The following is a 12,238-nucleotide window of genomic DNA, read 5'->3' on the forward strand; positions in this document are numbered from 1 at the left end:
CATAAAACATGTTATGAGATTGTAAATTAATGTTCATATTATTTGGCAACGCATCCAAAGTTGAAATAACTGTCGAAGGTTGTCATGCTAATCATCAACAAACAAACAGACGTTGAAACTGTCGAAGGCTTCATCCTTAGATATTAATGCTGAATTACTCATCCGATTAAGACACTGTTAATTTAATCGATTTGAATTTAAAATTTAATTTTTATTACAGTAAAATTTTTTTAAGAATAATCATATTTAATTTTTTTATTATAATAAAAAAATTTTACATAAAATCATAACTTAACTCAAATTAAAATTTTAAATCAACAAACTAAACATTCACTAAATGTCGTGTCATAAGTCTCACTCGTTATTAACACGTTTCTACGCCATTTTGGTCCACAGTATTGTTCTACGGAGTTAAGACACTCTACACGCCATTAATTGTCCACAGTATTGTTCTAGGCGGGTGATGACGACAGCATTAAATGCCCTTCAACTAACTTTCCAAAATTGGAGAAAGACGAGCCGCCAACAGCACCACCGGCGCCACTACCGCCACTACTGCTACTTGCGGCCTCCTCCGCCAATCTCTTCCACTTCTCCACTCTCCTCTTCATCTCTCTCCCTTTCTCTCCATCCATCAACTCCCTCACAATCCTCTCTATCTCCTCCCTCTTCGCATCACCATCTATCTCCATCCCTATCCCCCACTCTCCGCAACTGTACCAACAGTTCGTCTGCTGCTCCGCAAAGAACGGCCAGCACAGCATCGGAACTCCGCTGCATATACTCTCGATCGTCGAGTTCCAGCCGCAGTGCGTCAAGAACCCTCCCACCGCCGGATGGCCCAGAACTTTCTCCTGCGGACACCAGCTCGTCAAGAACCCTCTCTCGCTCGTCTCCTCGGAGAACTCCGGCGGCAGAACCGCACTCTCCCCGGCGACGAGATCAGGCCTTAGGACCCAAAGAAACTCCTTCTTGCTGTTCGCCAGCCCCCATGCGAACTCCACCAGCTGCTCCGATGTCATGACCGTTATGCTTCCGAAGTTGACATAAACGACGGAGTTCGGTTCCTTCGAGTCCAGCCACTCCAGGCATTTGTGGTCTTCTTTCCATAAGTTTGATTCGAGGGATTTCAAGTGTTCCGTTATGGGGAATTGGTTGAGGAGGAGCTGAAGGGAGCCGAGGGTGTAGACCGGTGGTTTTGAGATCGACGACATCGCGTTTACGGCGTCGCGTTCTAGGTCGTAGAAGGTGTTTAAGATTATCGCTGAAGCTTTTTGAGCCCTCTCGGCTTCGGTGATGACGAAGTTGACCATGATGTCGTTTGGGTCGGTTGTTCTGATGAAGGTTGGGATGTCCTTGAGACGAATGTCTTTCATGCCTGGAATCCAGTCTATCACGGTGTTCAGATACTCGTTGGTAAGGTAACTCTCATCTGCCGATCAGTAAAATCCAGAAATTAATCATATATAACCGATCAGTATACCAAACTATTTACAAAAAACAAAAAAAGAAAAAGAATAGTATAATCGTAGACTCCTCTGATTAAAAAAAATGGAAATTCGTGCACAAATATCTCATCCGAATTAATATATGCATTTTAATCAATCGTTACATTCTAACTAATACTGATTTTCACCACTGATCCGAAGTTGAAAATCACTAATATATATCACGACAAGCAGCTTAGCCGCAAAACTAGAAAATTAATAAAAAATATGGATAAAGGATTAAGACGGTAATTTGTTTCCTAATGATCGTTAATAATAAACTATACCTTTAAGAGGCGTATAACCCTTTTCCACGAGTGCTCTGTAATGGAGGTATCCCAAGAAGCCACAAGCACTTGTCGTCCAGAAAAGAACCTCCGGGATGCCGAGCTCCTCGGCGGCGTCGAGAGTGAAGCTCATGGCGCCGTCGGAGACGACGCAGCTCACCGGAGGCACTTCCGGCGAGGAGTTAAGCTTAAGAAGGAGGTCTCTGAAGGGAGCCAAGCTGTGCTTGGGCGTGGATTCGCAGATAGCCGGAATGGACTGCGTGGCATCGGCGTCGGTGGGAGGGAGGCCGTCTGGGATGGCCTCGAATCGGAACGAGGGAAGGCCGTCGAGGGCGTGAGCGCCGCGGGACTTGAGGAGGCGTTTGTGGTTGAACTCAGTGTTGACGAAGGTGATGTGGAAGCCCTTGGAGTGGAGGAGCTTGGCGAGTTTCAGCATGGGGTTTACGTGGCCCTGAGCTGGGAACGGTATGCAAACTGCGTGAGGTTTTTCTAGAAAGGAAAGGGAACCCATTTTTTTATGGCAAATATATATATGGATGGCTGTATTTTGCTCTTTCTTCTGTTTTTGGGTTTAGAAATGAGGAGAAAATGAGATGGATTGTGTTGTGCTTATGGGGGAGTGGCTTGTCTTTGGTTTTATAGAGGGGAGGGGAAGAGGAGGCCAAACCGCCAGTGTAAAAGTTTTTGTACCTTTTTAGTTGGAATCGATTGATTTCTTTTCTTTTTTGGATTAATATAATATTGTAATCTAGTTTTACAAGTCAAATAATTCACGCTTCCATTGATGACGTTTAGTTCATGGATTAGAATCATAAAATTAGAATTATTTTTGATTTATGTGTATTTTTTGTGAGAGAAAATACTGCAGCGAACCATGAATCATGATTCGAATCGGGGTATGAATCCCCCAACCAAACAACCCCAAAGTGATTTGAATCATGGTTCATAGTTTGTTACAGTATTTTTTCTCATAAAAAATACACGTAAATCAAAAATAATTCTAATTTCATGATTCTAATCTATAAACCAAACGTCTCCTTAATTACCTAACAGACATGCCGAGTTTTTGGATTACAGCGCGTTTGGTTAATGTGAATGATAATTGAATAAAATAAAAAAGAAACATGATTCATTTATTTAGTTCTATTTTTATAAATATAATATAATGAAATATGAATATTTTTATGCTGATAAAATTATTCCTCGTGTTAATATAATTGATATTATATATATTAATATAATAATTAAATAAATAATATTGTATATATAAAATTATAAGTATATAATATATATTTACAATTATAGTTATATAATTATTTATTTGTATAATACAATCATAATATATAATATAAAATGATATATAATATAACAAAATAATGATATTGTGATTATTTTATATTATAATATTACAACTATACTATATTATATTATTAAAAATATAGTATAATTATAAAATGTAACAATATAATATAATATAACATATTATAATTATAATATATAATATAGTATATTGTCATTATTTATATTAAAAATACTACTATCCCAATTATTGTTATAATTATTAATTACAATGTCACAACTATATTATATTTTATTATATTATCTTATCTTATAATGATAAATATAAATATATAATTATTATTAATTACAATATCATAATTATATTGTATATTAAATTATATTATAATTATAAATATAATTAAAATGTATAATACATAATATAAGATATTATTATAATATTAAATATGATATATTATCATATACGTATATAATTATAATATATTACCTTACATGTTATAAGATATAATTACATTATAATATAAATTATTATAATATAATATTAATTATATTTTAAGTATTAATATAATAAAATTTATAGTTATAATATTCAAAGGTAATTATGAAAAAAAAAAATTAAAAGAGCTTGGACTGAACATTTCTCTCGTGTGAGAAATGAGTGATGATTCACCCATTTAATAGAAAAACCATTCTATTTTAAATGATCATTCTTTTTTTTTTTTAAACTAACTAAATATAATAATAAACATTGATTTCTTTCTATCCCCCCAAACACAGTGGAAATATCAACTGTCCTTTATCCTTTGATAAGATATGATTTATATCATATTTTTTTATGACTAAATTATTTCAGATGTGAAAGAAATAATGTTACAATAGAAAGCTCTTTGTTATGGCTGTTTCTTTCGTTTTTTGCCTGACGAAAACGGTGACTTATTAATTGGCAGATATCCTGATCCTGATAAGATAAAGGGCCCGTTCACTTCGCTGATTTGAGTTTGTAATTCGAGTTGAGATGTGATTTTGTGTGAGAGCTTTTTACTGTAGCAAAAAAGTTAAATGTGACTGTTTCTGAGAGCTTTTTACTGTAGCAAAACTTGAATTTTAAACTCGAATCAGCGAAATGAACGAGGCCAAAATATATGGCTGGCTGTTGACGAAGTCAACTACATCAACTAGATTAACAAGCCATTATTTATAAATATTTAAGGGAAATAAATAAAATAAAAACTTTTCTTGTTGACGAGGCAAGCTGTGAACAAATACTGCAATATATTAATCAAAGGCAAGGAGCCAAAAGGAGATTGGTTTTCCTCAGAGAAACCGTCATAAATCAAGTGGGTTGGACAATAATGTAAGAACACTCATTTCCAATTAATATTTCCTGATTCTTAGCAAAATATATATATAAATATATTTCCTGATAAGGAAAGCTCTTTCTTTACGTCTCATCGTCATCGGCGTGGCTCTCTTTCCATTTCAGTATTTGTAGGATTTGTTCAGTTATATTTTAAGTTATAATAATTTAAGCGTAAATTTTAAATTGAATTTGAGTTATAATTTGAGTTTAAATTATAATTTAAGTTATGATTTAAATTAAAAATTTATTTGAGTTTGTATTTTGGTGATCAAAATTTGAATTTATATTTATATAATATTTTAATAAAAATTCAATGGTGATAGAAAATTTTAATAGAGTATATGAGTAGAATTTTATTCGTCTTTTCATTGTGAATGCATAGAAAAAAAATAATCTTAATCAAAATTAAAATAAAAAAGTTATGGTGTTTTTAAGAATAAAAAAAATATTAATCACTAACTTGAGTTTGAGTTTAAGAACTTGAGTTGAAAGAAAAATTTAAACTCATATTTTAACCCAATTCAAGTTAAAACTCGAGTTAAAACTTAAGTTATTAGAATAGCTGAGTCAGCTTGTAATTAATCAGTTTTAGTTCCAATTAGTTGAGATTAGTTGTACAAGTTGTTAGTTAGTTATAACTTATCTTCACAACTTGCGTACTAGTATATAAGCTTATTACTGTATCATTTCTTGAATACACAAGAATTTCAGATTATTTTTTCAGTCGTTTTCTTTCCTTTCTGTCGTTTCCTTGAGATTTTCTCTTCTAACATGGTATCAGAGATCTAATTCTTCTTCTTCGCTTCCGATCCTCTATTTCGCGATTTCAATCCATCTGGTTTCTGATCTCGGTGAATCTCGTCTGTTTCACGATGAATTCATCTGCTTCTGATTTTTCCGCTGGACGATCCGCCATTGATGATCCTTCCAGTGTTTATTTTCTTCATCACTCGGATAATCCAGGCTTGGTTCTTGTTTCGCAGCAATTGACGGGTGACAATTATGCCTCTTGGAGCCGTGCCATGACGATTGCGTTATCTGTGAAGAACAAGCTTGGATTTGTTAATGGTTCAATTGCGAAACTTGATGGTACTGATTCTGTTCTTCTTCACTCCTGGATTCGCAACAACAATGTTGTTATCTCCTGGATTCTCAATTTTGTTTCAAAAGAAATTTCTGCAAGTGTTATCTTCTCTGACTCTGCTCATGAGATCTAGATTGATCTTCGAGATCGTTTCCAGCAAAGTAACAGCCCTCGCATTTTTCAGCTGTGTCGGGAATTGGTCAATCACAAACAAGATCAACACTCTGTTGGTGCTTATTTCACCAAGCTGAAAACCTTATGGGAAGAATTGAGTAATTTTCGCCCAGGCTGTTCATGTGGAAAATGTTCTTGTGGAGGCGTGAAAGCCTTACAGGATTTTTACCAAATGGAGTATGTTATGGCATTTTTGATGGGCCTGAATGATCAGTTCTTTCAAGTTCGCAGTCAAATTCTGCTTCTTGATCCTCTTCCTCCAATCAATAAGGTTTTCTCTCTTATTACTCAAGAGGAGCAATAGAGAAAGATTAATCTTCATCTTTCTGGTGAGAATGCCAACTCCACAATGGCGTTTGCAGCTAAAAGTGATTCTGCTTGTCAAAATTCCAATGCTGGCAATAACAAAATTCACAAGAAGGATAGGCCGTTCTGCACACATTGTAATTTCCATGGGCACACCATTGACAGATGTTATAGACTTCATGGATACCCTCATGGATATAAACAGAAGCCACGTCAACATGCCCCTCAGATTGGTTCTGTTAATCAGGTTGCTGATACTTATGATGGCAAAGCACCTGAACCTGTTGGGAATTTTGTTCAAAATCTCAATGCCAGCCAATATTAGCAATTAATGACCATGATGTCCAGTCACATGACTGCCTTTGTCAACACTGATCAACAACCTCCACTCACGGGTTCTTGTACAACAGGTACACGTTTTTCCATATCTTTGGATCCTTCTTTATCTTCTTCCCGATACTGGATTGTTGACTCGGGCGCGTCTAGACACATATGTTGCTGTGTTGATAGTTTTGTCTCTTTAAAACCTATTTTTCACTCTACGGTTATCTTGCCTAATAATACCACTGTCCGTGTGGAATTTTCTGGTGATGTGCGATTATCATCCACTTTGGTTCTTAAAGATGTGTTATATTTACCAAAGTTCAAGTTCAATCTACTCTCTGTCAATGCCCTCATATGTAATACTGAGATTACAGTGAGTTTCTTTACCCATCATTTTCTCATTCAGGACACCCACAACCAGATGATGATTGGCAAGGGTAATAAAGTGGCTCGTTTATATGTTCTTGATTCCAGCAATGTTCTTTCCTCCAATCAGTGTTTGGTCAATTCTGTATCTACTACAAAAACTGCTCAGTTGTGGCATGACAGACTTGGTCACCCCTCCCGGCAGAAGTTGGAGTCCTTAAAAGACTGTCTACAGCTTGGTCAGATTAAGTGTTAAGATGTTTGCTCTATTTGTCCTTTGGCAAAACAGAGAAGGTTATCTTTTATTCCTCACAACAATAGGTATTCTTCACCCTTTGATCTCATCCACTGCGATATTTGGGGGCCCTATCATATTACCTCTCATACTGGACATAGATTCCTTGTTACTCTTGTTGATGATTGTAGTCGATTTACTTGGGTTTTTCTCCTCAAGAATAAATCAGATGTTGCTACTGTTATTCCCAGATTTTTCAATCTTGTAGAGACTCAATTCAACACTCGAATAAAACTTTTTCGTTCTGACAATGCTAGAGAATTGCACTTTACTGATTTTATTGCTGATAAGGGAGTTCTACATCAATTTTCTTGTATTGAGACACCTCAACAAAACTCTGTTGTTGAGAGGAAGCACCAGCATTTGTTGAATGTGGCTCGTACTCTGTATTTTCAGTCTAGAGTACCATTAGTGTATTGGACTGATTGTATCCTTGCTGCGACATTTTTTATTAACAGGACTCCTTCACGTCTTCTTTTCAATAAGACACCATATGAGACTCTTTATCATTCCTCCTTTGATTACTCTTGCCTGCGTGTTTTTGGTTGCTTGGCTTTTGCATCCACATTAGAGTCCCATCGTCTTAAATTTCATCCCCGGGCTCGTATGTGTGTTTTCCTCGGTTATCCTGTTAGTATGAAAGGCTACAAACTACTTGATGTTCATAGTAAACAAGTGTTTGTTTCTCGCAATGTGGTCTTTCATGAGACAACATTCCCTTTTCATTCTATCACTTCAGCAGCCACCCTTCCAGATCTGTTTCATGATATTGTCTTGCCCAGACCTCAATTTGAGCCCACTACCATTCCCACAGCTCCCGTTTCTAACCTCAACCCTGACACATTATCTTCTTTTGATCCCTCCTCTGCTTCTGCAGATATCTCTGCTCCTCGAAGGTCTACCAGAACCATAAAACCACCCTCCTACCTTTCTGATTATCATTGTAATCTTCTTAATGGCAGTCCTTCTTCCACGACTAGTGAATATCCCATTTCTAATTACTTGACCTATGATTCCTTATCATCCTCTTATAAACACTTTGTCCTCACTGTTTCTACTCATTTTGAACCGCAATTCTACCATCAAGCAATCAAGTATTCTTACTGGCGCGATGCCATGAAAGATGAACTTGCTGCTATGGAACTCAACAACACATGGTCTGTTGTCTCTCTGCCTGTGGGAAAACACACTATTGGATGTAAATGGATTTATAAGATCAAGTATAAGGCTGATAGGTCCATTGAGCGTTACAAAGCTCAGCTTGTGGCCAAAGGATACACACAACAAGAAGGGATGGACTACAGGGATACTTTCTCTCCTGTAGCAAAATTGGTCACTGTCAAAGTGCTTTTGTCCTTAGCTGCATGTAAAAACTAGACAATGGTTCAGTTGGACGTGAATAACGCTTTCCTCAATGGAGATTTGTTTGAGGAAGTCTATATGGACCTGCCGTTGGGATATCATCGTAAGGGGGAGCCTTCCAGCTCGTCCACTAAACTAGCTTGTAAGCTCCATAAATCCATATATGGTCTTAAACAAGCCTCAAGACAATGGTATTCAAAGTTTTCTCAGTCCCTTATCACCTTTGGTTTTAAACAATCCACGTCTGATTATTCTTTGTTTACCAAGGGCTCGGGTGCCTCTTTTGTTGCTCTTTTACTCTATGTTGATGATATAATCATCACTGGTCCATCTTCTGATGTTATTGTTTCTACCAAACAATACTTGAGTAGCCAATTCAAACTTAAGGATCTTGGTCCGCTTAAGTATTTCCTTGGCTTAGAGATTGCTCATTCTTCCAAGGGAATTCTTCTCACACAGAGGCACTATACTCTACAATTACTCGAGGACTCTAGTCTTTTGGCTGCAAAACCAATCAGTGTTCCCATGGATCCCACTGCCAAACTTTCTGCTTCTGATGGTGCCCTCTTAAGTGATCTAACTCAGTATAGGTGTTTAATTGGTAGGCTATTGTATTTGACACTTACTCGGCCTGATATCACGTTCATCGTACACAAGTTGAGTCAGTTTTTAGCTCAACCACGCGAACCTCATCTACAGGCTGCTCATTATCTTCTCCGTTACCTAAAGTCATATCCTGGTCAGGGCTTGTTTTTCTCAGCATCATCTTCTGTTCAACTTAAAGCTTTTGCAGACGCTGACTGGGGTTCTTGCCTTGATACACGGAAGTCTACCACTGGATTTTGTGTTTTCTTGGGGGGATTCGTTGATCTCATAGAAGTCCAAAAAGCAATCCATTGTGTCACGTTCATCAGCTGAGGCAGAGTATCGAGCATTAGCAGCTACCACCAGTGAACTTGTTTGGTTACAACAATTGCTCCAGGATTTCGGTATCATTTCCTCTGGTCCTGTTCTCTTATTTTGTGATAATCAAGCTGCTGTTCATATTGCTAACAACCCCACATTTCATGAACGCACCAAACACATTGAAATAGATTGTCACTTTGTTTGTGACCGCGTTGTTGATGGTTCTATCAAGCTCCTGCCCATCAGAACACATCTTCAGCTGGCTGATGTCTTCACCAAACCACTGCCTACTTCCACTCTTTTTCCTCTTCTTTCCAAGGTGGCTGTCAAGAATGTTTACAGTCCATTTTGGGGGGGAGTATTAGAATAGCTGAGTCAACTTGTAATTAATCAGTTTTAGTTCCAATTAGTTGAGATTAGCTGTACAAGTTGTTAGTTAGTTATAACTTATCTTCACAACTTGCATACTAGTATATAAGCTTGTTACTGTATCATTTCTTGAATACACAAGAATTCCATATTATCTTTCCTTTCTGTCGTTTCCTTGAGATTTTCTCTTCTAACATAAGTTCAAACTCAAATTTTATAAAAGAATATAAACTTAAAAAAACTTCAACTTAAAAACTCAAATTTTAAATTCAAATCGGTGAAATAAATGAACTCTAATCTCACATATAGAACGAAATGATTATTCTACTATTCATGTACTGACAAACGTTCCCAGCAGTCTTTCTTGCTCACAAATACGTGTTAAATTGTAATTAATTACTTTTCTTCAAGGAATGAAAATTCTGTGTCGATTCGAAGTCCAACTAGGCCGAATTAAAGCACGTGGGATGACAGAAACGACTTAGGTAGTCGTTGCCATCGTTGATTTCAACTTTCTTGGGCTGGACCCTTAAGGGGCTTTTTTCTCGTTGCTTGGGTCTTTGGGCTAATTTTCAGTAAATAGTTGGCAGAAAAGGGCCGTTGAAATGAAAGGCCATACCATATAAGACGTTGAAGTAACTCCTAATTTAACCCAGAACATTCTGCATGATTTTATGATTTCTAAACTTTCATATAACTGGCTGATTGAATATGCGCCAGAGAAATGTTTCTTTTGCAATTTAATTAAGGTCATGCAGAAACCTGAATTGATGCATCGATAGTCTATACATAGGGTTTTTTTTTTTTTTGTGCTGAAAAGTTTGTTTCTTTTATTGTGAAATACACATGGAAATATATTCCCAGAGTATCTACAATGCAACGACAAATTAATTTGTCAAAGCAAGATTTTAATATTTGACTAACAAAATCACTCACCAATGCAATGTTGTTTTATATGCAAGTTTACCACAAAATATAGCAAATGCCAAATTTAGTATTTGATGGTTATTAGTTGATATATTATCTTTTTCATTTAATTATTAAAAAAAGGAGATATGATATTTGAAATAACATTATATATTGGAGCATAAAAGAGAATAACACAACAAATATGTTATTTTCACACTTTTTAATTATAAATATAGCATTGATATTAACACATCATTTATACTCACAATAGGACACTTGGGGTAAAGCAATTATTTCGTCAATTAGTCATACGGCGACGGCTCATCTTCCTTTTTCTTTCTCTTTTATTTTTTATTTTTTATTTTTGGATGAAGATCATCTTTGAAAAGAAATGCTATATGCTCTTTCGTAAGGTGATAAGAAACTCAATATTCTCAAAAGTAAATGTACAACAAAATTTTGAATCAAACTCTCAAGTTCAAAATGTATTTGATGTCAATGATTGCAATACTAAATCAGGAAAAAGGAAAGAAAGAAAGAAAACTATAGAAGAGGAACGAAATTCATTTCTTTTGCTTTTTGATTAATTTTATTGACCAACTAGTATTACAATATATACAAGCATCACCAATTACTAAGAGAAACGTGTCTCTCCATAAGCAATATTCACTCACGCAACCGCTGAGCACTGAGAACTAGACGGGTCAAACAATCCCGGCAACATATACTTCCTCCCGTTGACCCCCACCGCATTATAGCTGGCCCCGGTGCTAGAATCCACTAAGGCCTCCCCAGCGTAACCCGGGTACGCCCCTTTGCCGTATAATCCAGGACAAGCCGAAGCCGCCTCGAGCGGCGCGTCAGCCGAGCCGAGATAGTACCCGTTCCCGAAAGGGTTCGTTATAGTTCCGGCCAAAAGACTGGCGATATTTACGATCATGCCATCCACGCCAACGTCGCCGTTTGGCGCTCCCAGAGGTTCCGCCTGTGGGCCATAGATCGGCTGGTGGAAGGGCCACGCGCACTGACCCGGGCACTGAGTTACCGAGTTACCGACCCAGAGGAATGCCAAGTTGCGCCTGTGGTCCGAGCCGTGAAACCCGCAGCTGCTCATGCAAAAGCCCTCCACAGCAACGTCCTGGGCCGTGAGAACCAGAGTCAAGTCGCCGGGTCTCGAGTTAACCCGGTGAGCCAACTCGGAGACCTGGGACCTCGTAAGGTGCTTCCCCAGGGAACATTCCTCGTCCGAGACCTGGTTTGATAAAGAAATTCGTGTCTCTTTTTTGCCGGCTTTTTTCATGTATCTTTGGACGATGTTCCACCAGCGAGAGACTGAGGGCAAGCTTGTCATTTGCGAGTCCTGCAGGGAGAGAAGAAGATCTGCGATAATGGATTTCTGGGTTGGTGAGAATTTGCCGTACCATAGAACGGTAATGGAGAGGTTTCCTTCGAGCAAAACGCCGTTATGGTACGTTAAAGCCATTGGTGGGGGTTGGTATAGCGAGGTTAGCTTTCTCGTGGCAATTGACAAGTTTGTTAACGTTAAGAGGAGGAAAATAATGAGAAGGCAAAAAGTTGATGAACCGGCCATTTTTTCCAAACAAATTTTGAAAAAGGAAAATGTGGAAAATGTTTTTGTTTTTGGTATTTGAGTGAGTGATCAGTGATGTGTGAGTGAGGAGAGGGAGTATGAGTAATATATATATATAT

At 37.2% G+C, this 12,238-nt stretch overlaps 2 protein-coding genes across 2 annotated transcripts; both read right to left on the minus strand.

The window, feature by feature from the left end:
• Positions 1 to 291: 291 nt before the first annotated feature.
• Positions 292 to 2,400, minus strand: LOC21395926 (7-deoxyloganetin glucosyltransferase). The gene is made up of 2 exons (XM_010100315.2): positions 1,775 to 2,400; positions 292 to 1,432 (listed from the first exon to the last, which is right to left on the minus strand). Exons 1-2 carry the CDS (start codon positions 2,283 to 2,285, stop codon positions 453 to 455), a joined length of 1,491 nt encoding a protein of 496 aa, XP_010098617.2. The 5' UTR covers positions 2,286 to 2,400; the 3' UTR covers positions 292 to 452.
• Positions 2,401 to 11,108: 8,708 nt separating this feature from the next.
• On the minus strand, positions 11,109 to 12,185 carry LOC21395927 (protein EXORDIUM). Its single transcript, XM_010100316.2, has one exon. It carries the CDS (start codon positions 12,117 to 12,119, stop codon positions 11,199 to 11,201), a length of 921 nt encoding a protein of 306 aa, XP_010098618.1. The 5' UTR covers positions 12,120 to 12,185; the 3' UTR covers positions 11,109 to 11,198.
• Positions 12,186 to 12,238: the final 53 nt, after the last annotated feature.

The sequence above is a fragment of the Morus notabilis genome, unplaced genomic scaffold (assembly GCF_000414095.1).
Source record: "Morus notabilis unplaced genomic scaffold, ASM41409v2 Scaffold1012, whole genome shotgun sequence".
Lineage (NCBI taxonomy): Eukaryota > Viridiplantae > Streptophyta > Magnoliopsida > Rosales > Moraceae > Morus > Morus notabilis.

Coding starts and splice junctions, on each gene's coding strand:
- LOC21395926 (XM_010100315.2), bottom strand. CDS start 2,285: ATGGGTTCCCTTTCCTTTCTAGAAAAACCTCACGCAGTTTGCATACCG. Junction 1,433..1,774: donor GGGTTATACGCCTCTTAAAG/GTATAGTTTATT, acceptor ACTGATCGGCAG/ATGAGAGTTACCTTACCAAC.
- LOC21395927 (XM_010100316.2), bottom strand. CDS start 12,119: ATGGCCGGTTCATCAACTTTTTGCCTTCTCATTATTTTCCTCCTCTTA.